General features: G+C 41.9%; 1 protein-coding gene across 7 annotated transcripts in view; it reads left to right on the forward strand.

Annotated features, from left to right (window-relative positions):
• Positions 1-5,227: 5,227 nt before the first annotated feature.
• Positions 5,228-26,302, forward strand: part of RAPGEF6 (Rap guanine nucleotide exchange factor 6) — a 133,773-nt gene continuing 112,698 nt past the window's right edge. For 3 of the 7 annotated variants that reach the window (XM_052816460.1, XM_052816459.1, XM_052816461.1), the window contains exons 1-2: positions 5,231-5,578; positions 5,981-6,108. In XM_052816460.1, the coding sequence (XP_052672420.1) occupies positions 6,040-6,108 (69 nt within the window). In that variant the 5' untranslated portion in view covers positions 5,231-5,578; positions 5,981-6,039. Of the gene's footprint in view, positions 5,579-5,891; positions 6,109-26,302 lie in introns of those variants that run through there. The other 4 variants (XM_052816462.1, XM_052816464.1, XM_052816457.1 and 1 more) reach the window with 3 other exon arrangements.

Below are 26,302 nucleotides of genomic sequence, written 5' to 3' on the forward strand. Positions count from 1 at the left end.
TTTGTCTGTGCCCTGCCCATTCTTTTACCCACCCTCTCCTTTCTAATGGTTTTTGGCATGAGGTTTCCTGCGACAAATGAAGAAAATCTTGCAGCTAAAGTTTGAACCTGATTATAACAACAAAGAAAATGCAAATGGGGTAGTCACTAGACTCCAGATTGCCTCCTGTCAGGGCAGGTTTTCCCCCGCCGCCCCCATCTTTAATTTTTTCAGGCTAGAGCTTGGACATCTGTATACTGTTGCTGGATACCTCCAATATCTAGACAGGTCCATATGCTCTTTTAGCTTTTGCCAACACAGTGCTGGGGCTGGAATCAAATATCTGTAGGTTGTGCGTAGTAAAAATAAAACGGCAGAAGACAGACAAACCATTTGATAAAAGAGCCTGTTTCAGACAGAGCTGTTCCATTGCGGAGTGTCTATCTGTTTGGGGCAAGAGCTTCCGGCTTTGAGCAAACCAGCTGTTTTTATTTTAGATGTTATTTTATAACAATTTTTACTGTTTTTGTCAGATCTTACTCTCTTTTATCAGACACTTCTGATAATGTTGTTCGCTGTAGCGTGCCTGGGGCAGACTGGATGCTCTGGTGACTCGGCAGGAGTCCTTTCGCTCCTGATCCCACTCACTCACATTCGACAGCGCTTGGTAATTCTGCAGCAGGCACAGGATGGGCAGCCAGCCATTCCTCACTTCAGTGGCACCTTTCGAGTCACTCGGCAGCCGGCGAGGGAGAGGAATGCCCTTCTTGATACGTGCCTTTTCACATTTGGACATGGAAGGGAAATGAGGTAGATGAGAACATACATGTAAGTGTCACAGGACAGCCAGTGCTGTTTCAATATAAATAGCTTTCACTGTTCTCACTGGCAACTTTCAGCGAGTCAGTATCAATGCACATCTTTGTTTTCGTAGAAACCTTAGTAAATGAAGAGCAAATAACCTAATTCACTGTTTGCTTTAGCAGATTGCTCCTAACTTGGGACCGAGGGCTCCAGAAGCGAGCCGGGGATTACCTGACACGATGGCCCCGGGTGCGATGTTCCTAACCCCACTGTGCGTCCTCAGGCATGAAATATTTCAGAATTGCCACCTATCCTCCAGGAAGCCTTTCTCGTGGATACCCCATAAAGTCCCCTCGGTCAAGAGATGTTCCCTTCAGTTGGGAGCTAAGACCTAGGAAATTGTTGATCTCTCCAGCCGGAGCTACGGTTCAGTCTGCTCCAGGGAGCAGCTGGGGCTTGTCATCCCCCTCTCTTTGCATGTTAATTCAGTCTTAAGACCTTTCAATCTCAAGGCTCACTGTATTCACAGTACATTCACACCAGCACTCAGCACATTAGAGACCATCAAAGATGTGTGACAGGGAACATGAAAAGCAAGCAAAATTGCCACTGAAGGTAAAGCATGAGTAGAGAAAGCGTTGTATCCCCCCATTTAAAAGTTCTTAGGCTTCCCATTTGTTTCAGTCTTGTTGATTAAGGCCGAAAAATAAGGGTTCGACTGTCATGACGACCTCTGTAATTGCTTACGTCTGCATGGCTTTCTAGTTTTACCCTTCGGGAAAAATCTGTACGTGGAAGGAAAGCCGTGCCAGTCTTGAGTTAAAGAGAACAAAGATGGGGTTTTAGTTTTAAAAATTTTATGATACAGCAGAAAGATAAAGATCTCACGATTCTCATGCTTCATTTCTACATTTTACCGTTATCCTTCGCGCTGAAGCTCTAGGAATATGCACAGTGGGGAACTTAGCCTCAGAAGGAGCAAAATTAGTGGTACAATACAAAATGACCGTTTCATTCTCGCTTTTGATTTTGCAAAAATAATTTGGTATTGCACACCTTCTGGGACATAATTTCAGAAATTGAAATTTTGAGCTGCAAAACGCTGTTTTAGACAGGAGATCAATGTTCTTCTCGGGGTACCTGATCAGTGTTGTGCCATTTGCAAAAATGTAACTTTCCTGCAAAAGGTGCACTTGCACAAAATTACTGATTATCCCTTTGTCTCCCCAATTTCACACACTTTTACTGAACCATCACAAACATGTTCTACTCAGGAAGTTAATCATCAGAATAAGCATATAGGGTAAAACAGTCTGAAGAGATTCTTCCCATTGGGGGATCCCAGAACATTTTGTTTTCCTCTAGTCAGGCAGAGAATTAGTTTGTGCGTCTTCCTCACGGTGTGTTAACCACATACTTAGCTAGTAGTCGTTGCCAATGATGTGAATGAATCTCTGAAGGGGATTTTTTTTTTTTTTTTTCCCCAAAGCTAAGAAATTAAAAACAATAGCCTAGCAGCCATTTTGGAGAACGAGAGGAAGGAAATTGCCAGGCTGTAATAAAACTCATGGGAACAAGAAATATATAGAATACATAAAAATACAAGTAAAAAATATTTCAGTGTATGATGATTATGCATCTTTCCCACTGGGAGAGGTGAGGAAGCTGAGTTTTACCCTGAAGAATCTGGGATGTGCACAAGGTGGTGAAAGGCGTGAGTTTAAAAGACATCTTTGGGAGTGTCAGTGAACCAGAACAATCGAGGGAACATACCAGGAGGAGGAGATGTACTTTGTAATTTAGCTGATCTTCTCAAATTCACGGATGTTTGAAGCAGAAACATTTAATCTCCTGAGATTGCAACTCATCTGTATGAATAGCAAGACACCTTCGATTCTGATATGTAAGACTATAGATATTGTTATTTTTCAATAAATAAAAAACTACACAATAAGTAATTATGCTTTATTCAGGCAGAGTGATACAATCCAGACAAAAGGGAAGCAAATTTTCCCCTCCACACAGACAATAGGCATCCTGCTTGGCCACATCCTTTAATCCCAGCCCTGAAATTACTCACTTGTGAAAGCTTCTTAATTGTGTTTAACTACGTAGGCTTTACCATGTGGAGACGTAGGCTGTAACACCAGTAAGCAGTTAGGATCATGACACTCGTTTCCATTGTTCTCCAGATATTTGGGAAAATAAACCTGACAGCTAAAATAGCCCCTGGAATAATTGCAGCTATTAGAGCCATTACCTACCCAAATTCAGGTATTTTTGGACTGAGGAAAGTCTTGTTTCACGGGTCAGTTGAGCCAAGCAATTAAATTGGAAGAGCAACTTTGGTTCCTATCGAGTACCTCTGTCTACCTCACTGCGTGTCTGTTGGCTGATGTACAATAAGTAAGGTAATTTGTATGCAAAAAGAAATTAGAGTACTAATTTTATTCCCATGTTGAATACCCACTTCTGCGTTATTTTGATTGCGGGAATGCTGAAGAGCTAGAATAGGTGGTAAAATGAGCTACCTTGTAAAAACCGAGATTAGGATTTAAATTATTACAGATCCATGAGAACTGTCATAGCACAGACTTCTGTTACGCTTTTTATGCTAGTCTTACCATTAAGTTTTTTTCCAGCCATCTGCACTTGGGGAATATCGACTAATGTTTTACATTACCTTTAGCTAGAAACTGAGCTGATAAAGAATAATTACTTGATTTGCTATTACATCTCTGGTAAAAAAAAAGAAGGAAAAAATAAGAAAAAAAGAATCTCAATAAAGAAGGATTCATGCTTCAGTTCTTTTCTACTTGCTTCTCCTCGATTACTCAGGAAAACTTTTTTATCTCCAGCTTTTCGATTTGGGTTCCTGGCAGGGAATCTCACAAGATTCCCACACTACTGGAAATAATATTTTATGTACTAAAGTTGAAAAAGGATAACATGTTCTGCCAAATAACTAGTACAAACTTCTGACCTTTGGAACAATAACAGACATGATATTTGGAAATGTTAATTTTACCACGGAAGTTCAAAATGAAGTAAAAAAAAAAAAAAAATTGTCTTGATAGACTTTATTGGACTGGAACTGTGTCCTTACCTGATGGTCATTTTTGAGAGCATCGTATATTGTCTCTCCAGCAGTTGCAGTGGAATGACTTTTTGATGTTAAGAATAGTTGCTTTTCAGATCTGGGCTATCCATTCCACTGATACCAGGCACAGCACCAAAAAAGTCTACAGCTGAGGAAATGTCAAATTTTCTCAGATTTTTCTTTGAAGGAAACACTGGAAATATTGTAAAACAACTTGGAATGGCCATTAAAGTCCTTTGGTACAACAAAGACAATTGTGCCATAAAGGGCAAGTGGTAAGGAGAACGGGAAGGAATAGCTGGAGAAAGGGAAGAAACAAAACCGCTCTTGTTTATTAGGAAGGAAGGAGAAAAGGACAAACACAAGTTGTGTGCCTGCATAGCTTTGATCTCATGAACTTACAAAACTGGACTGGGGGTAAGGAAGGAAATCTCCCGAGGCGTGTTTGAGACACGGCTGCTTCCCGGTGTCCCCGAGGGGGCCGGCATCACTGGAAATCCAGGTCCTGGGAGGACATGGGAACCAGCCCAGGTCCGCTTTGGAGAAACCCCACGAGACTTCGGAGCCGTGCAACTGCTTTGTGTTTAAGGCCGAGAGCCAAACGCGGGACGCCGGGCTTTCCGCCCTCGTGCTGGGCACCCGCGCCCGTGAGGTGAGGCAGGGGTGGGCTCACGCGCCTGGGGAACCCGAACCCACAGCTCCAGGCCTGAAGGAGAGGACTTTTAGCAGCTCGTGAATCGGGAAGGTAAAATATTCCGCGGGCTGTGAGGAAACGGTTGGAACGTACGCAACGGGCAGGAGTAACGGCGAAGAAACGACACGCTAACGTTGGGTGCCGTGACCGAAGCACGCCCGCCCATCGGAGAAGCGTGCCCCGTTCGATGTCGAAACGCGATGAGCGCAGAAAACGAGTTATTTCGGCTGTGAAGGCGGAACACAAGGCGCCGGTAGGAGAAACCGGCCCTGGGGGCGGCGGCCCTGTCAGGAGAAAGGGGCGGCGGTGCCACGCGCCGCCGCCTCTCCGCAGGGCGCGCGAGGCCGCCGCGCATGCGCCGCGCCCCTCCCAACCCTCGCGAGCCTTCCCTCCGCGCGGCTCTTACGACCCCGCCCTCTCCCCACCCTACCGCAGGCGGGCGGGGGGGCGGTGCTCAGCCGCAGCCCCGCCCTTTTCCCCTCCGCCCCGCCCCTCGCCCTTCTTGCTGATTCTCTGGGTTAAAGAGCCCGCTCTCGCGTTTTTCTGTCTGGGGAGGGGGATGCGCGGTGGGTGAAGGGGGCCGGGACGGCGGCGGTGCTCGGCGGCGGTTGCTGGTGGCGGCCTGCGGGGAGCGAGCGAGCGGGCCGGGCTCCGGGCGCGGGGCGAGGCGAGGCGAAGGATCCTTTGGCGGGCCCGCGTCGCGAAACTCCTCACCCGCCCGCGTCGCTTTGTGCGGTCGCGGCGGGCGGAGCCGCTCGGCGTAGGGGCCGAGCGGGCGGGCGCAGGGAGTCCCGCTCCGGCCGGTAACTTCCCTCAGCCCGCGCGGACTTCTCCTCACGGCGGGGCCGCCGCTGCCGCCGCCGCCCGGGCCCGCACGATGGGGAACGGCGCCGGCCGCCGGGGGAACGCGCCGGCGGGAGCCGGCGCCACCTGCCCCGAGCGCTGCTGCTGAGCCGGCAGCCGGAGTGCTCCCGGAGCGCCGCGGAGGAGCCGCCCGCCTGGTGAGCAAGCCAGCCCGGCAGCGGGGCACCGCGCCCGCCCCGGGGCCTGCCTGCCTGCCCTCCCCGCCGGCCCCGCTCCCCTCTCCCCGCCTCGGCCTTCTCCTCTCCCCTTCCCCGCCCGGGCCCGCCGCCTGCCCCGCGGCGGTGTGTGTGTGTGTGTGTGTGAGGCGGCGCGGCCTCCCCCGGCCCCCGGCGGGCCCCCGGCGCCGGGAAAGTTTCGGGGCGCGTCCCCGCCCCGCCACGGGGCAGCGGCGAGAGGGGCCGCCCGTGGCGCCGGGGCCGGGCTCCGGGCCGGGGCCGGGCCGTCGTTGGCGATCGGGAGGGCGGCGGGAGCAGCCCGGGCGGGAGCTTCGGCTGATCGCGTTGTGTTGTTGTGTTCGGTTGTTCCCTGCTCGCCTGGAGGCATCGCCCCCGCCAGCTGTTCTGAGGAGTTTACGGACCGGGAGGAGCAGAGTAATAGAATGACCTCTCCTGTGGACCCCAAGATTAAACAGGCTTTGCGAAAGAAACCATCGGAAAGGACTGCGGAGGTAAGGGGGCTGCGGCTCTTTCCCCTCGGGGTCTTTTTCTTTACTTTTTTTTGTTTTGTTTTGTTTTTCCTTGGCGTAAATCTGGATTCCGACAGGCTGCTTCTTGCTCGGTGCCGGGGTTCGAGGTGTTGGCGTGCCACGCACGACCAGGCTGGCGCTCACAAACTTCTTCTGTGTAGAGTGGGGTTATTTATTTATTTCTGTTTTCCAAAGTTGGACCTCTGGAGACCAACAGCGTTTTAAACATCCAGCGACGCGCTGGATGCAGACGTAAGGCACTTTATGAACTACTTCAGGCAAGCTGTAGGAAGAAGAAGAGGCAGATCACTGAAAAGTAAAATTATGCATGTTTCAGTGAGGCAAAACTTCTGGGAAAAGTTAGTGAGCTGAAAGACTTTGCTTACCTGTACAGTGATGCAGATTTAAACAAAACCAAACTAATTACGCTTCGCAGACTTCATAAAGAGAATGTTTCTCCAGCGAGTGGGAGTGTAGAAATGTGCGAGGCTGGTTAGTGACAATAAAACGCATTTTCCAAATAACTGCCTTCTCTGTCCCTTCCCCGCAAGCTAGTCTGTAATCAGCCATGTATTTTTGGGAATGGTAATATCATGGAGCATTAATTTAATAACGAAATATGCTTGATAGCATTTGCATTTCACTGAAAAGCTGATTGCAGTTTGTTTGCTTACCCTAGCCTTTTTAAACTTGTTTCCCTTACTGTGATTTTTTTTTTTTTTTTTTTTTTTTTAAAATGTGCTCAAGAATTAGTGTTATGAAATGATACGCTCTTGAGATTGTCCCTTTGAGACCGGGAAACATCTGTTCTCCCTTGATACTTCATGGAGAGCACAATGTCCTGCCTGGTCTTCCTTATAAGTTAATTATGAAAAGGCTGCTCAGGGAGAACTGCTGCAGAGACTGCTTCAGAGTATGTCCTAGCAGGACAGAGACCCCAATTCCCCTTCAAGTCAGCCTTGTAAGTGGCTGAAGTATATGTTTAGTGCCAATGTTTACTTGCCTTGGGATATCTGATACATTCCTCCTTGTGTCTCTGCTCCCTAAATTAACGATGAGGCAGTCTCTCTGTTGTTTCTGTTTTCTTATTTTTATCACTCCTCTCTTGCTTCAGACTTTTCTTTCTTTCTCTTCAGCTGTAGTCTTCAGTTAGCAAAATTCCTTTGCTGGTGTGGTTTGCAGTGTTGGGCAGCTGGGTTCATCACAGAAGTGTCATTCATGAGCTAGCATACCGTGCTGGCTCGTCACGGGTTTGACTTTGGGCAACAGGTAATCTGGCCTGGCCTGGCCTGAAACATCTGCCCACTGCTGCTTCTTGCAATACTGATGTGTCACGGCTGTGTATGGCTTTTTTGTTCTTTTTTTTTTTTTTTTTTAAGACATCCCCAGTTCCACCCCCCCCCCCCCCCCCCCCCCAGCAATTGTCATGAAATTCTTTAGGGTTGTCATCTTATTTTGGCTAAAACCGCCTTAAAATAAGTATTTCACTTAACTTTGTGATGTTAAACTGTCAGATATCATGATGTCCAACTGCACTGGACCGTGCTCTTGGGTTCATGTGGATCTGTGCAGATTCCCATTGAGGCTGACATCAGGGTTGTGTGCAGGTTTGAATTTGCCAAGGTATCTCAATTGTGGAAAAAAAAAAAAAAATCTAATCTTTGCTAATCTAACTAATGGTACTTCTAAAATGGTTTTTAAAAAAAAAAGTAATTCCCTTGTTAATCTGGCCCTTTTTTGGCAGGCATTTAGAGACACTGCACAGTGAGACTACTCGTGATTAAAGTTAAACGTGTACTTAAAACTTGGCAGGATTGGGTCCTCTGTTCTTGTTGCCTGTTGCTGAGTGGATAATTACAGTCAAATCACTTTTGTTTTCTTGGGGTACTTTTGTTTAATATACATTCAGAAACTAACCTGATTGCAAGAAAAGCACTTCCCTGTTTCATTAGCATGGTGTATCTGGGGGTCCCCTTTCTGGATCTATACTACCTGTTCAGACACAAAGCAAAAAATTGAACCTCCCCAGCGTGGCCGTTCTCTGCCAGATTTCCCAAGCATATGCTCTGAGATGTGATGACAGATGGATATAGGGTGATAAGGGAACTGGAGGAAGCAATTGCAATGTTAATTTTTTTTTTTTTAATTGTGCTAAGCATCCTGACTTGTCAACTTTCTTCTGTAGGCTGCAAGACTTTGGTCAGGGCAGTCAAAACCTGCTTAGCACAGCCCTTAGGGTCAGACCCCAGTTTCGGGTGTCCCTGTGCAGAGTGTACGAGCTGGTGACTCCTGTCTTGAAGTATCCAGTTGTGCACGGACAAAAAGTGTGGCTTCACTTCTCCCCTCCTACTCTCGTAGAAAGGTATCATCAGCCCCTCCCACATCAAATCAGCTGCATGGGGCTGCTTCTATACTTCAATGGCATTTTTATACAGGAAAAACCCCCAAATTCCCCAAACCTTGATTGACATTTTATGATGAGCCAAAGCTGCTTGACCACGAGTTTCAATAGCTTTCAGTCCCTTTCTGCCCCCCTCTCTGTTTCTGTTCCTGCAGTTTATATGGGCAGTTTACCTGGGTATTACAAATTACAGGGTTGGGGCTGTGCTGATGAGTAGCATGGTCTGGTGCTTCATAACTATCATGTGTACAGCAGTCTCTGGAAAAATACAGATAGATAATCCACATGTCAAATTTTGCGTATGAGCAGTACTATTATCCATATGATTTTGATTTTTAGGACTTTTTCTTGACCAAATGTTTTGATTTGTATGATCTGAGGAACTAAGCAGGGAGATATTAAAATATTTCTATAATTTACTTATTTTGGGGAATTATCTCAACAGCTTGCTCAAGTAAAAATTTTAATTCTTGATGCTACAAATATTTTTGTTTGGAAAAATCTCTGTTAGGGCAAGTTTTCAGTGTTGTGGTAACATTCCAATGTTTGCTAATTGTTTAAGTGTATAAGTTATGCATATTAGACAAGTACACACTTGATTTTTTTTTTTTGGTTGTTGTTGCTCAGATACTTCATGTGCTATAATCTTTAATTTATTTGGCGGAGGGAATTATTTTGATGAACTCCTAAAGATTGTAGCTAACAGTTAATGATGTATACATTTTTATGTAATTGCTGTTCTGTTACTCCATTTAGAAACTTACTTTGGTACTACCCAAATCTGAGAAATCTTGAAATTTTTTCTTTCTTTTATTTTCTTTATTCCCTCTGCTCCAGTGCATCATAAAATTGTACAGATATGTGATGTAAGCTGGCCGTTCTTGTGGAAAGTCTTTCAGAACGTTTGCTCGTGGACTGATACCCATGTATGTGGCAGATTGCCACGTTAGGATGCGAGTCCCACTTCAGTAAAACTTAAAGACTCATTGGTTACACAGATTGTCTGTGACCATATACTGACACTATATATAAATCTGTCTCTCTCTCGGGTTCAGCCTGAAAGTGCAGAATTTGTAAGGGTTCTCCCAGATGTTAGTTTCGATAACAGATTATCCAAAGAAATCGTTTCTTCTGTATGCGCTGTCTTGTCAGATAGAGGAAACCTTTGCAGTAATTGGACACTTAATCACTTTACCAAAAAAAAAAAAAAAATCATACCTATATTTAAACTATAGGATTTCATACACTTGTTTAATATTTTAATATCTGCATTTGTCTTCCAGGCTTATGCTGATGTTTGTGTGGTGGTAAATGTGGGAGTATTTATACACACAGGTCCTCCAGTTCTTGCAGGTTGGGAATATGGGATTTACGTACTTCCATGCAGTGTTTTAGCTTTGTCTTGTATATCATCCTGCCTGTTTCTTGTGTCACAGGTGGGAATATTAAATTAGTAATTTGGGAATATTTTAATAGAAGGAAATCATTTGTTCAAAGCAGTAGGAGGGAAGGATGAATGTTTATGCTGCTCTGCATGCTCTCATTAAAGGTTTAATTTTTTGAGGCCCAGAATTCCTTATCAGATCCATACAAAGGCTGTGATGTTAGTCTTTTGGGGAGTGGTTTAGTGCCTACCACAGATAAGGTCTCAGTGGTTGATAGGGCAAAATAGCAAATGATTATGCTCCTTTTTCTTTCTCTTTCCTTCCCCCTCCCTGTGAGTGTGCTCTCTGCCATTTTTAATGGGTCCTTTTCCCAACGTAGTCTTCTTTTAGCTCTTCATGACTTTGTTCTAGACAGTATTTCCTCTTCGTGGTTCAGAAAGCTTTGCCTTTATTGGACTTCAAAGAGTTTATTTTTATACTCTAAACTCTTGTATTTTCCTAACTTTGTCTTGTTTCAGTAATTCTTGATTAATGTTAATTCAACGTCATTTAGCAGTACTAACTCCTCTTTCTCTTCCTGTTCCCTTTTTATTAATACAGTGGAAAGAGAAAAAAAACCTGATTTGCACAACTGTGTCATAACAGGGTCTGCTATTTGGAGTGTGTATGTGATACTTCCTGACAGCTTATATATAGAGAAATAGATCTGCATGAATCTAAATCATGCACAAATAGTACATTGATGGGCATTATAAAATGGCTGTAATAAATAAAATAAATTATTGCTGACAGCATAACAAAGGCACTCTTGTACTGTAGCACAGCTGAGCCAAACAGAGGAGAACATCTGCTTCTTGTTTCCAGAAATAGCTGGTATTTTGAAGTGGGTTTTTTCATCCTTTTAATAATTTTCTGTAAACTCAGTAGGTGAAACAGGGGATTAGCCTTTGTTAAAATCCATTGTTTCTGTAGTTTGCAGTGAGCTTTTAGGACTGTTGAAGTAACTGTGGTTTTGTTTTCAGATAGCTATTTATCGTAATCAGAATTGTAGAATCACTACAAAAATCTAGATGCTTGCAGTTATCTTAAAGCTGAAAAGAAATTTGTATTAAATGAAGTTACAGATGCTGGTTTGTGTTTAATAAAAATTCCTTACTGTTAGTATGTGGGCCTCCAAAACAGGGAAAAAGGAGTGATGGAAACCTGACTCCTGCCATAATTTTCTACTACCTAACCTCTATCTTACATTTTCATTCCCCCTTTTTTTTTGTTAGTCATATATTCTTTTATAGCTGACGCTTTCTAAGACTCTGTCATGCGAGTAAGAGTTCTGGAGCTCAAACTGAAGATGACCAGCACTTACCTGGTGTAAAATACTTGAGATTTTTCTGTAGCTCTGTGCTTCGGTGTCTTTGCCAGCAGGCCTCCCCAGACTGTATATCGAAGATGAACTGAGCAGTGCTACGTAACTTTTATCCCTTACACTGCAGAGACTTGGTTCCGTCTTTGCGTGTGACTGGGCTTGGAAGTTGGAAGAGACCTTTAAAGTCAATGTATTGGTTATCACTGGGTGATAACCAAAGTGATTGCGAACACGTACTGGCCTGCCTGCAATTTACTACTAATAAATGCCTGGCTGGGTCATTGTGTACCTTATGCAGATTGCCTTTCTGTACTCATATGACAACAATTATTATTTACAGTTACAAGAATGTAAAACCTTGTAATATAATTATGAATACTTTATAAGCAGTCTTGTGAAGGCGACAGTTACAGTTTTATTTTTGTTCTGTACAATTGAAAAATCAAATGCAGAAAAATCTGTTGTTTTATTAGCAAAAATGTTGAGTAACTGCAGCTTTAGAGAAAGACTTGAGAGTGCACGCACTCCCGTCCTGTGTGCTGCCTTGTTGATACCATATTCTATCAGCATCTTTCTAAGACTAGAAAATACCTAGAATTGTGAGGTTTTCTTAAATATTAGATATGTCTCTTTAAATAAAATGTGTTGTAAAGCTTTTTTTTTTTTTTTATAGCCGTCTAGTAAAATTAAAGTTCTGAACGATGGTACCTGAGGAGTGATGCATTGGATATCATATTGGTGGCTGCAGCTCTTCAGATTATTTGAGTATTATTCATAAGCAGAATGTAGTTTCTTTGTTAATGAAGCAAGTCCTGAAATTCTTTTACTTTTAATGAAACAGTAATAAACCTTCTCTCTTCCTCCTGCACTTCCCTGCCACATAGCTTCCAGTTCAAGGTAAAACAAAACCACATTTTTTTCCAGGCTGCTCATTAATTTAATGTATTTTAAGCTCATGATAAATACAGCGTTGACAATCCTGGAGGATTGTCTGACAAGCCTTGGAGCTTTGGGAGAGCTGCGTCTCTTCAGCTGCCAGCTTGATGAGTTAGGAAGTTTTTAGTGCTTACATTTTCCTCTATTTTGTCTTGTAAGAGTGCTTTGGGTGGGTAGTTGTCTCTTATTATTCTATTTCTTAATACAGTGTAGTATCGTGAATCTTCATCTCAATTAGACCTGTGGTTTTCCTGTAATAAAAAAAGCCAAGCTTGCAAACTCTTGTACTACTCACTAAAATGCTTCTTGATAATTCATCTTCATAAACTTTGTATTTGTGCCTTGTTTTCTGAGATGATCAAGAATGATGTTCTTTGATAGACATGTCTCAATCCTCTATTAAAAAAATTCAGACCAATTGATGCATGTTTGCTGGTAGTTGGTCAGTCTTACTGAGCATCCCTGGGAAACCAGTGTAGGTAAAATGTGCTGTCCCCCTCCCCGAGACTGGGCAGGGTCAAATCTCTCTTCTGGGTAATTAAAATTAGCCTCCTTTTGCATTATTAATCTGTGGCTGATTGTAGGACTGATTCTGGATTCATAAAGTCTTACTTAAAATCAGTGGAATTTGGCTGTTTTACTACAGTTGTTCTCATTGCCATGTGGACACGGCTCCACGCTTGTGACGTACGGTCGATTTGCCTGTTTCTTGGCCAGAAGTACTCAACAACCTGGCATGTGTTTCAGTACCCAAATAATTCAGATTATCACTAGTTGGAACCTTAAGTACAACACACTTTCTGAAGCTGAAATCAACCTTAAATTAGTTGTGCTTAAAATCCATCTGTTGTTTCAAATGAACCAAAATACAATATTGGAGCATTTACCAGTTTTTAACCAAATGTTAAAATATGTAAATATTCTGCTATAAGAGCGTCAATGTCTGTCTTAGGAGGTTTTTGTTTGTTTGCTTTTGGCCAGTTTTTTTGAGCTTGTTTTTGTTGTGCTTTCAGCAGCAAGATTGAATGTGTTGCTCATATTAGTCTTTTGATTATTTATGTCTCGGCGACACAAATAACGTTATGTTGAGCCTTGGACAAGGTACCGTGTTCACAGAGGAGGGCTTCTGGTTTGGCTGTTCTGCAGCTGTTGTCTGTCTGGAATACCTGCAAGGAAACTTTGCTAGTGGTTCGCAGGAATAAATATTTTTTCCAGCTTTCTTAACAATTAAGGCCTGTTGACTTCGGTCAAATATAGATTCATGGTTCCAACCAAGTAAATCAGGTTTCAGGGCACTGTTCTAGCTTCGAGTACATATACTGGCTTTACTGAAATGTCATTGAAAAATAGGTTTTTCTTAAATTTAGAGTCTGTCTAACAAAGTTTCCTTGTTGAAAAAATTTAATATTAAACAAGTAGAGAAAATAGCATGAATGTTGCTGGACGGGTGAGTTTTGTTTTTAGAGTCTGTGTCTGTATTAACCCATATTGTGGGTAAGGATGTTGAAGACTGTCCCGGAAAGGAAGATTTGGTCAGGAGTGAAAGGAGTAAAAATAACTCGGATGGAAACAGGGAGACATTGTGATGCCTAAGGTGCCCTGAAGTACATGTATGAATTCTCCTGATTAATTATTTTCGCAAGAGCGTTATTAACCAAAGCTGGGGAAAAAAAAAAAAAAAAAAAGTCAAAACCAAACCCACCAAAAAAACCCTCCCCAACACCATTTTCTTTTTTGTCTTTCAGGTTGGGTGAAATGCCAAAGAAAGTAAACTTGTAATGAAAACTCAGAAAAGTAGATTAGGCTGAGTTTGTTGTTCATCACCTAACATAGTGCTAATAACCTAGGAACATGCTTACAGTTCTTCCACCTAATAGCTGTGACTTTATGGTTTCTGATCTCCCTGGCAGCTGAGGTCAAATCATGGCTTTTTCATTGGTTAAATAAATGTCTGGTGCTTGCATCATTATGGTGTAAAGTAATCAGCATTACTCCTGGAAGTGTCCCAGTCATTGGCTTGGTGCGATTTGTTAAAACTGATTATGGTCACGCTGGTTTTTAAAGCATCTCTTTTAAATACGGGTCTCTGAAGAGTCACTGGGACTGCATTGCTGCTGCTTTCCCCGGCATGGACAGAGCCTGGGATTTTTGTTTGCAGTGACACTTGGACCTGCTTCTCTAAACCAAACATCTCTGTACCTGCTGGTATGAATCTTGGCAGACTTTAACCTCTACCTGTGCCGGTACTCCACAGCACAGTATCTTTGTACCTCTTTGGCCTTGTAAGAGCAGAAGTGTACAGATGTTGCTTCTGTGACAAGTGATGCTTTTTGGTTTTGTGTACAGAATTGGAAGGGTTATTATAAATTAGCTGCCCTGGCCCTTTCCTCCAACCTGTTTCACTCGGCTCAGTAGCCAGCCAGAACCAGCTGAGTTTGATGCTTCGTTTTCGATTCCCAACTGCTGCTCTTGGTCATGACTAATGCAAATTCCTTCATGTAGTGTAAAGTCTGCTATACAGAACATGGATGTATTAAAGAGAAGATCAAATTACAGTGCGCTAATAACTCTGTGGACAATGGCTCATGTGTATTGGCATTGTTTGCAGAAAGTTCAGGGTTTATGCTTAGTGAGTCACTAAGTTACACATGACAAGGTGAAAAGCCGTTCCACCATCCTTGTTTGTCTACTGGATGTAATTTCCAATTCTGATTCATTAAAATGAAGTGGTGAGTAGGAATGTGGTTCTGTTACGGGATACAAGTGAATGGGTATCTCCAAGCATTGTCTTGGCCTTTTGAAATGTGTAGTGCTCCTATGTCAAAGTGCTAGTCCAGCTTACCTGAAGAAAAGAGTGCGTAGTTAGGTCTAGCTGAGACAGAACTACAAGTCTGAGCTTCAGGGAGCTTGAGGGATGATATTTATGAAGCTGGTCTTGTGACCTTGAGCACTTCTTGTGTCTAAAACTCAGTGGAGTTGTTGAATCTGAACATCCTAATCAAGTGTAATGAACATGTGGTATCTCTTGTGTGTGTAGTTACACAAAAAAGTCAGAGGCTATTGCCTAATCTTACTTGCTCCTGCTTGTTGGGATTCATTTGAAGGAAGCAGGGCCGCAACAAAAGCTGTAACAAAACATTTTGGTTTTGTAATTTGCGCGTCAGCGTCGCTTACTTTCTATGACTGTTCTGTGCCTGCATGTGCGTATGTATGGGTGTCTACTGCACACCTTATGTATATGGTTTTTAGGTATCTTTTCTGGAAGTTAGATATAAAATAAGGATTTTAAAGGAAATTATATTCTAAGACACTCTTGTACGTATGAATCTTGTATGGGAGGAAGAAGGATGATTGTGGTCTCCGTGTGTTGCTAGTTCCGCTGCAGAGCTCTCTAGATCAGAGGGTGCTCGCGGGAGCTCTGCTTCCAGACCTGGGGGAGGAACGTCCCCTGGTTAGCGATGGCAGGCAGCGATATCTTCACTAGCCTTCCCTCTGGAAGAGCTGTCCTCGGCCTAAAAGAAATGCTCTTGAGTACTTTGTGTCGTGCTTTAAATGTGTCCAGAGTCTGGTATGTGTAGGAGCAGCTTTATTCAAAACCTCTGTTACCAGGTGTGGTTTGATCTCTTTTTATTGCTCTTTTTTGTTTTGATTTTTAAGCTCCTCATTCTGTTATAATCCTAATACAGAGATACTCGAGCTCTGGTTTCATTAGCGTTGTGCCTGTTGATTCAGTGCTGGTTGTTGGTTAAAGGAATTTGAGAATCTGGTGTCAGTGTAGGTAAGAATATTTAATCAAACATCTCCAGAATACATCAAGTTCCTAGTCTTCCTGTGAAATTATTCTCAGAGGACAAACTCTTCTCCAAGTCTCTCACCCTTCACTCCTCTTTCCTTCACCTCAGTTCAGAAAGTGCAACTGGGAGGTTTGGTGTCGCAGCCTGATCTCTGACAAGGGCCGGTTGTATTTGGAGAAGGATTTTGGTGCTGGTGCCCTTGAGGCACGGCGTGCAAAAAGCTCTCACCACCTCGTGCTTTTGGTCTACCTCAACAGCAGCCCCCAGGAAGAGCTCCCACGCCACGGCTTGCCTTGGTAGGAGGTTCTGGTGGTCGGTGGGGGACTTGTTCTCTTGGGCTGGTCTTTCTGGTGCCTCTGCTTTGACTTGGGCTGTGGCAACACAGGTGTGTACCTGCCTTCAGGTGCCTTGGTGTGCAGCTCCTTTCTCTGTAGCAGCAAGCTTTCAGGGGACTACCAGGGTGTCCTGCAAGGGATGCGCATCCTTCCTGTTCTTTTTATTTATTTTTTGTTCCAAGAAGCTGCCTTTAGAAGATGCAGTCAGTGGTTCTAGGGTTTTCTGGCCTGACAATATAGTTGTCAACAAGGCTTTTGTATCTGGGAAGTTATTGTAAAACAGAAACTCGCTGTTTTCACTGCATGGTTGTCAGAGCATGCTAGAAGCTTGCACAGATAGTATTTATGGATCTTTTTCAAGCTGTTGGCCAGAGTAACTGTAACTAAAGAACAGAGATCACAGCAGCTTGCTTCGTGATAATCTTCACAGTAAATGTGGGATTTAGGGCTCAACGGATGTGATTTTGCAGACTAGGTCATATGTTATTATTGATCAAATATTACGAGGCCTAGTTCTCTAAACTATGATGATACGGTGGTGGTAAATTTAGCTTGGAGGAGGTTGAAAAATGACTCCCATTTTCTGAACATTGCTGTCACGGAAGACTCTTAATGCTGCAGAACAGCTGTGGGGGTCTTGCATGCCGACAAGCGTGCCACAGTAGTTGTCAGCAAGCAGATAGCGACTGCAGTGTCTCCTTGTTTGTACTCCAGTCTGCTAAGGTCAAGCTGGTGATCAGGCAATGTAGTACCTGTAACTTTCCAGTATCAAGCTCGGTTTGGTTCTTTTCAGAAGGTAGTAAGACTTTTGCGTCATATGAACCTTAAGCCTTGTTAAAGGAGCAAATGAAGTTAGTGTCAATCAGGGTGGCTGTTTCCCAGTGATCTTCCAGGGAGCGTGTGAAGTGTTGTTGCTCTAAGATTACTTTTCCTATCCTTGCTTCCAATTACGGTTCCTGAAAAACTGGTTTTTTCATTTTAATGGCAGCTGTGACAGCTCTGAGAGTGAAACCAGAAATTATGATGGAGTCCTAGAATTCTTTATTGGAACTTACTTCCTTTAGTATATACCTTTCCCCATGCAGTGGGATCATGCCTTAGTTTCATCTGCGGAGTGGTAATTTAACTAAAAGTTTTCACTGAATTAAAATTTAAATATGTAGTGTAACATTTTTCTAAAAAACAATTTTCTATTGTATTATCTGAATTTAAACAGTGAAGTTTGGGGATGGCTTAGGCAGTAAGGGTGTGTTATACAAAACTCTTCATCTGAGCTAAAATGCAAGCCCAGTGCCTTGTTACTGACCTGGCAATAGGAACTCCTTGGAGATAGTAGAATAGTGAAGAAGGGCGAGAAAAGGGTGTGGAAGGAGGTGGGAGAGAACTGCAAGTACACTTGGCATTCAGAAAAGTTGCCAAATGGAAGAAAAATACATTTCTACTTTTGTTCTCCAAAACCACAAAGGATGGAGGGCAAGCAGTCAAGATGTGTAGGTGTTAAATTCCTCATAGAAACAGTATTAAAGCTCCAAAATACTGTAGTGAATAAAGAAGTCATTGTAAAAAAAAAATAACTTTTTAAAGAAAATCTCTTTAGGTAGTATACCAAAACTTATGTTGTATAAGCTTTATAGAGGAGTTTTTCTGTAATGTTTATTTTGACAAAACTGATTCTTGTGTCATTTTGTGTAAAGAGAACTGGATATCTGTTTACAGCACAAATAAATAGTAAGAAAATAATACTCAGTCTTAATGAACTTGTACGTGTATATGCTGTGGGAGGACGCTGGGGTGAAAGTGCCCAGGTATTGCCCACTTGTCAGGCACCGCTTCTGAGGAGCAGAAGGAACGAAGCCAAATATCTTTAAGCAGTTGTCTAAGCATCCCTGACACACTGGTGTTTCAAGCATCGATCTACATGCTGCTGGTGTTTGCCCCGTGACGTAGCACTGTCCAATAACCCTTGTATGCAACTGTGCTTATACTGGCATCACAAGAGTGTAAAGAGCTGGCAGTCTTAAGGTGGAAACAAGTCTGTTGGCGTTAAAAGGTGGCTTGTGGTGGTCTTGGCAATGGCAAAAAATCTGTGTACTTCCGAGGACCATGCATTCTGGATAAACTTCCAGTTTGCAGGCTTTCTCCCCACTCCCCCAAGCATGTGCAAAGATTAGTTTTCATCGAGAAGTGTATTGGACAGCACACCTATAAAGGACGTCCGGAGCTCTGATGTCCTTTCTTGTAAGAGGCCTGCTGTTACCATAAAATGGTTTTGCTCGTGCTAGTATTGCCAGACGAGCTATTTCTAAAACTAGGAGGTCTTCTTGTTCAATGACCTCAGGCTTAAAATATAGAGGGTTTTCCTTTGTTTAATGAAACTCTGATATACCCTTCTTCCTCTTTTGATGATTTCAATACAGTATTTTGGAAATACCCTTAGTTCAGGGAAGCACGCACAAATTACTTAGCATTCTGCATCTGGTTTCTCTAGGTTCCTTAGCTCTGCTAATTATTGGTTATCTTTTAGCACATTAAGAGAGTCTAGCAAATTCTTGCCGAATAGAACAAAAATAACTGCCTTAAGGGATTCTCTCTTTGTTATCTTTTTGTGCCTGATTAAAGCATTGACATTTAAGCAGCCTGTCCTCCAAAGGCTGATTAATAATGAGCCTCAAATGTTGGTCCTTTTGGTCTGGAGGGAAAGAATTCTTGTGGTGTTGCGTTGTGTTGCAGGCACATACAGTTTGGCCTTTTGGCCAAATATGAATTCCTACAAAGAGATAGTTCCAGAGCTGTTGTAATGTTTTTCACCTTGGCAATTTGCTTTTGAAAGAGCTGGAGAGCGAGGTCTGCGTTTGTAAACTGTACTGTGTATTTAGCGTTAAAAGGTGATGGGATCACTTCTGCTGTTTCACATTGATTCTGGGAGGTTTTCTATGCTCTTGTCACAAAGGGTTGTGTTTGCCAGTGGCCACTCAGTATTGTGGGTTATCTAGGGAAGATATTCTACTTAAATCTGATTTACTTTACCCTACGTTCTCAGGGTTCTGTGTAACATTGTCCAGCCTACCGTAGGCTGCATTGGTTTGGCTAAGTAGAAGTGGTCTTTCCCAACTGTTGCAGAAGGAGTTTCTGTTCCTGTTTCCCATTTGAAGTAGGAAGGAAACTGGCAGTCCTAGGTTAGACTACTGACCTCCTGTCAAATATATCTGTTACTTCCATTTGTGTTGGATGGTAAGGCTTCCTTCAGCAAACTCTTCCATAGATGCCATTATATGTGGCTTACAAGATGCTTGGTGGAGTCCTCAAAATGTGCTGGTTCTTCCTAACTGATGGGCAGTCTTAGTACATAAATTAAGGGGCATAATCCATCCCGTGTGATCGTTAGGAAAGATCTCTTAGTTTGCGTGTCTGTGCTAGCCTACCATGTCAGCCTGATTTCTGTGCCATTGGGTTGCACTTCTGGGTGGAGTTGACAGCTCAAGAGAAGAACTTTGTTTTGTTTTGCTTTTCTCCCTTATGCACATTAGCTAAAAAAAGGGGATTATGCAGTATAGCAGACCTGTAGTTAAGAGATGCTGCATAACCAGTCAGAGCTGATCACAACCATATTTTTAAGAAAAGCAGAGAATTTCCCTTGCACTTGGTTTAGGTTTCTCAAAACCAGTAAATCTGGCTACATAGAATTTGGAGGTCATGGAGTTCAGTGTTTAGAATCACTAACAGTAATGTTGCTTTGATTTTTCCCAAGCTCTAGTCAAACCTTTTTTTTTTAATGTATTTTTATCTGAAATAATTATGTAGATCTCACAGTTGTGAATGCTTCTGTAATAAAGTGAGCTGCTTTAGGTAACAGGTCTTCCACTCCTGACACTTGTACAGAGCGTACCTAGTAAGTATTGCAGTGGACTAACTGCTTGAATGAGAGGCTAATACACTCTAAACGCACTGCTTTTCAAGAAAATGCAGCAAAGGTGTCTTAATTTTCAGCATTGTTGTGTAAAATGTCTTTAACTGCAATACCGGATGCTTTTGTTTCTCCTGGGGGCATGCACTGGGGTCTAGAATGTATGTTCTCTGTGTCTGTAGTCACAAGCATGACTGTCCAGAGATCGTGGTGTTGTAATCTTTTATTGCGGCATTCTGCTGCTGGGTCCAGGCTTTGCCTTTCATCACCTTTTACGAATCTTCTCCTTTAATGTGAGCTGATGAGTCAGAAGTCTGAGTCTTAAATTAGTGCATTGCATTGCTGCTTATAAACCGAACTTTGATACTCAGATTAAGTTTAGTATTAGGGTTTTGTGTTTTTTTTTTTCATCTTCAGTGAATAATGGTAGTCTTGCTCTCTGAAAGCAGAAGTCTTTTTAGATGAAACACCGATTTGTTTAAAAGCAGGTTTATTATACCTCCATAGAGGCTGTGGTTGAATAACACTGGAAGAGTGAGGTGTTGGAGGAATCTCTGGTGTGTTGCATTACAAATTAGTGTTGATGGTTTCATAGGAATGAGAAAGCTGAAATTGGCTTGTTTTGGGTTTGTATGCAAAGGTAATTACAGCCTCTAAAGTTTTTAGTCTTTCTAAGGATGGAATGGCAGGTTGAAGTAGAAGAGGTTTCTGTATCATCTCATACACTACAACCGAACCGAAGCAGCCCTTCTCACGTGTAATCAACTAGTACCTGTTTGATTCAGTACAGAGGTGGAGGAGGCCGTTGCTCTGCATCTTGTCTGTAATCCAGTGGATGCTAGTCATGATGTTTGTTGCACTTTGGGAAGCTGGGTGCCTGCAGGATTTGGAGCTAGAAATTCCTGAGTAACAATTTTATCTTGCGGTTGATTCAGTCCCTGGCAGTACACTTCTTTGTTGTTTCTCTTAATGTTGAAGCTGTTGAATTTCTTAATTAGAATTATTCCCTTTGTAAGATTATGCATTGATGATCAATTGTATTTACTAGGGAACTACACAGGTATCTGTACCTCTGATATTTATGTTGATTTCAAACTTGAAACCTGTTGACCTAGATATATGAATACGTATACATATTCATACAACTCCTCAGTTTGGATCCGTAAGCTTCGTTGTGGTTTATGGCACAGATATTGTTGAGAAGTACAAAAGTAGACCTTAAAGCAGTGGCAGAGTGTCAGTTTTTAGAGTTTTGCTGTGGTGATTTGCATTCAAATGTAGCAGTAGGGTAAATCTGGCTTATTTTTTTGCTACAAGCAAAGATGCTAAGACCTACTGATTACACTCTTCTGTTTGGTGAGGGATATATGTATGTTTGCCAACATATGGATACACATGTACACAGGCATGTTAGCATTTCTCTGCATGTGAGAGGCTATTGTAGCAGTTGTGGCAGTAGTAGAATTTAATTGTGGGAATCTGCATTGAGATAATTTACAACTTCTCTAAGGGATATAGCCTACTGTAAATTACAGTAACTTTCCTGGATTGCTCTATTTGGTAGTGCTTAGGTACTGTAATACCAGGATGCAGGAGGAATTACTGGTAAACATATTACTGTTGTCCTCTACAGGAATTCCTTTGTAGTTTGTAGTGGCATTATTATGAGAAAAAAATAGCTGGAGCTTGATTTTTCTTTTTCCTCCAGTGGTTTTATTGAAAAAGGTTGTAGGAGAGCTTTACTTTTGTGTGGTATTTTATTCTCTAATTATAATCCTATTCTCATGGTTTTTTCTAACGTGCTGGTGCATCGTCATCAACGTTGAACAGAAAACACAGAATATTCTAGCTGGAAGCAGTGTGGTGACTGTAATATTTTACTGATGCCCTAAATCATTTTGAGACAGTTTGTAGAGCTGTATTTCTGTCCATTAACCTAGATACTGAGTGGGTGACTTAAGCTACAATATTGATAGATCTTGTTTTGTCTTCACTATTATTTATTAAGCAGGACTTAATTTCCTGACAGACATGATCTTTGCTTTCTTGAATTCACAAAGAAATATGAAATTATATACTGTAAAAGCATAAATGTGCCATTATAAAAATAACAATATCCTTATCCATTTGTATAAAAATCTGACGATTAATATGGTGGAAACAAACTAGTAAAATGTTGTTATTCTGTTAGTCTTTCTCTGCCTGAGATACCTGTTGAACAGGAGCAGTAGTTATGGGACCTTGATAGTAACGTTCGCTTGCTGCAGAGGTACATTGGGCAAAGCATGATGAAAGTGAGTGAGGAAATACTTACAACGGAGTGTGTGTGTGTTAAACGTGAAACAACGGTTGCATAGTGCTTTATTTGGGGGCGGGAAGCAGGCAGTAATAGTTTTCAGAACAGCACATGTTCCTCCATTTGTATGTATGTATTACTGTTAGCTAGCTATCTGTCTGCCTGGTTATCTACCTACCTATCTCATCGTTGTATGTGGCTCATTCTTCCTTGCCATGTCTGTGAGACCCGTTTGTGTTTGGGTAGACAGGATTACCTCTGCCTCTGTGCCTGCCTGCAGCACCTATCCTGGAGCTGATCTTTTAGAACAGGAGCTCCTTTAGAGTTAACAGGATTATGTTTCAGTAAAAAAAGTACTTTGAATCTCCATTAGTAGCCCATGGAGCTCTAGTCCAAGAGGGAGGAAAGTGAACAAAAACTACAGCATTCTCTACAGTACAAGCAAAGTCATATATAGGTAATGAACTCAGACGTTCAACGTGACAAAGTTGCATACAGACATACTCCCAAGTTGTCATTACCGATAGGCATAGAATTGACCTTTGGATTTCATCCTGCACCTCCTCTCTCCTCATCCCCAGGTTTCTGTACCAAATTTCTTATTTAATAAGAATCTACCTTTTTTCTTAGCATTTCAGTGTTCTGACCTTTCCTACCACGATTCCTTTTTTTCTTAAAAGGAAATTTCAGACGTTGGTACTTTCTTGCCTGCTTCTCTTAAAAGAGCAGGGAGTTTCTTTGTGAATCAGGCAAGCTGGTATGTTTGGAGTTATGACAAAAAAGGGTTAACCGAAATATTGCTATGTGATAGATGCTTGTCTTCTGGAAGGGAGATTGTTAATTTTCACAAGTACTCAGCTGCTCGACTAGCAAAGTGTTGATTGAACTGGAAGCCTGAAATTGCCTGTTTTGCTTGTTGATTTTGGGCGACTTTTCAAGAGCCTGGCTAAGGAGGCTGCTTTTATGGTATTTGATCTCTTACTGAAAAATGTTTGGTATAAAATCCTGCTCTTTGGTAGATGTAAGTGTTGAGATTAATTTTGGATATTCTGAGCTTCCCATCTTATTGAACTCTAGGAGTTCAGTGTTTTCAAGGCAGCTTGCTTTTGGCTTTCTTTTATCAGCATATGAGTCTGAAAGATATTTTAAAACTAAGTAATGAGTGTCTGGGAACTTTTATGGTAATATTTTACTTGAAGATAACTTTTTCATAGCTGTACTTTTGTTCTGAACTGTGATAAGGGCTGAACTGTGCTTCAGATATTCAAAAGTCTCCGTAAGCTGCTTGCTTTGAAGCAATGACATTTGATGTTCCCGTCTCTCCAGTTCAGGGCCCTTGGTATTTCACTCTGCAAAATCAGCTTTTCCAAAGGAAGTTTCTTCTCTGGCGAAGTCACGGTTCCAGAAATGCTGACTCGGTGTGATGAAACAGCAGTAAAAATAATATAAAATTTCCCCTCCCTCATTCCTTTAAATGTTTTTCTTTCTACCAAAGTCTTATATCAACATAGTCCAGGGTTCTTAGGTGGAAGGTGTTTATCTGTATTGGGTGTGGGGAGCTATTGGTGAGTAGAGAAACTTTTTGTTTTATTTTCATGTAGAAATACTTTGCTTATGTGTTTCAGGTTTGGTGTTTTTTTTTTTTTAAATTTTCAGAAGTATTCTGCTGAATAGAGGTACTTCCAGTCTATAAATAAACTGTAATAGTGGTTCTAGAGCCTCTGTTCTTAAACAAGATCTGGCTTTTTCAAATTCTGTTGAGGATACTTCTGTTCCTAGGAGTAGAATGTAATTCTTAAGTCTGTGCTTGTAGCTCTGTGTGCATGTTATAAGGAAATATAAGGTAATAATATATAAGGAAACTGTATTAGCCCCATCGAGAGACTTGCTACTTCTGCAGGAAAAAAAAAAAAGGTAAAAATCCAAGCGTGCAAATGTTACTTCTGACAGTCTGCAAAAACAAGACCCAGATTTTAGTTTCCTATTTGTGGCTATACTGTTATTAACTGATGCTGTCAATTTTAATTGCTTCCTGGATTTACAAGAGATTGAAATGAAGTCCCTTTTTATCTCTTTTCTCCTGTATAAAGATACTATAATAACTAGACTGACATTTCCTCATTTGGAAAAAAACAGTACCTGTCATCTATATGGATAAATGTGAAGTTTAGAGTTTAGGCAGGAGTCCTGTGTTGTGGTCATAATATGGTCCGTAGCTGATGGACATGTGCACCAGGAGGTTGTGAACATATGAAAGATGATAAATCTGAGACATCAAGTTCTTGGTCGTTTGAAGCTGTTCAGTGGATCAGGTGTAGTGATCATCTGTTACAAAATCATAATAAAGGAATTATGATTTTTAGCAAGGTCCTAGGAGAACTCAGCATTGCTCAAAATGCCTATAGTGAGTAGACTGGCAACTGAGGCCAGAAAACCTTCTCCTGTTAATGTAGATGGAAAACTTCTTTATGGAATATATGCTGTTTTTTCTGAATAATAGAATATGGCTCTGAAGTAGCTGAACTAGTTTATTTTATACAAATGTTATTGGGTGCAGTCTCGGGCAGTGATTTAAGATCATGCAGGAGTTTGCTGCTAGTGTGCTCTATGAGAGGTAGTTTGATTGGGCTTTTTTAATTGGTAGTGTTTCTTAGATGGTATGATGACGCTTCATTCCTTATGAGTGCTACTTAAACTATGTGGTTCTCTGCAAGATACTTTGTTAAAGTCTTTTGAGAACATTTTCATTCACCTGACTGATCCATCCTTTCTCCTTCCTAATAGTGCCTCAATGCTTGTATTTAAATCTTTTTTTTTTTTTTTTTTTAAATGGCCTCCAGCTAAATAGGAGGATACTTCAAAGGAAATTGTTAGTCTAAGTGAAGAGTCCTGAGCTGATGTTCTTTTGCACCACTTGCACTTTCATTGAAGTCAAATGTTTATGCCCCTGAACAGGGAGAGTAAATAATTAGGATGGAGGAGTTGCTTTCTGGTTCATCTCATCATCTTCCTTTTAGCCAAGGGGCCATATGCTCTGCTATGCACTTTTAAATGTAGTTGACCGTTCCTCCCGCAAGTTTCAGGGGTATCTGATGGTGTGTATCATCTGGCTTCGGGTATGTAGGTTGGGTTTCTTGAACCAGCGTCACTAAGGTTGGTGAATTTGCTGTATAGATATCTGAATATGGAAAACGTGGATCAGAGAACTTAAGCATGTTTCTGTATTTTTATTTCTGGTATTACATTATCAGGAAAGAATTTGGGAGTACTATTTTTACAATTGGCCTTAAACAGAGAATAAAGGAAACAGCGCGGATTCCAGCCTTCAATGAAGTAACAGGAAGGGAAGCAATGAAAACCATAAACCATGCTGAGTAACATTTCCTCTCTTCTGCTACACCCCCCTAAGGGTGACAGAGTCTTTATTGAGCCTGACAGGATTCCTAATAAAAGATGCATTCAATCTGTATAAGGAGCCTGCTGAATCACTGTGAAGCAAGTAATGGCAGCAGGCTGGAGGAAAGCCTCCTAGGTACAGCTTACACAACCTGCTCTCCGTGCTCCAAGAATGACTTCTGCTTGCTTTACTGAAATCCAGGGACTTTAAATAACAAATTTAATACAGAGAAGTTCAGCCACTGTCCAAGAGCATGTTAAAATCCTTGTCCTGATAGCAAATGAGTGCTTGATTCTATTGGAAGTTTGTTTCCAGCCTTGTTTTCTGCTTGGTGCTTTCTGGTCAGAGCACTGAAGAGAAAGCAG

The sequence above is a fragment of the Harpia harpyja genome, chromosome 20, assembly GCF_026419915.1.
Source record: "Harpia harpyja isolate bHarHar1 chromosome 20, bHarHar1 primary haplotype, whole genome shotgun sequence".
NCBI lineage: Eukaryota > Metazoa > Chordata > Aves > Accipitriformes > Accipitridae > Harpia > Harpia harpyja.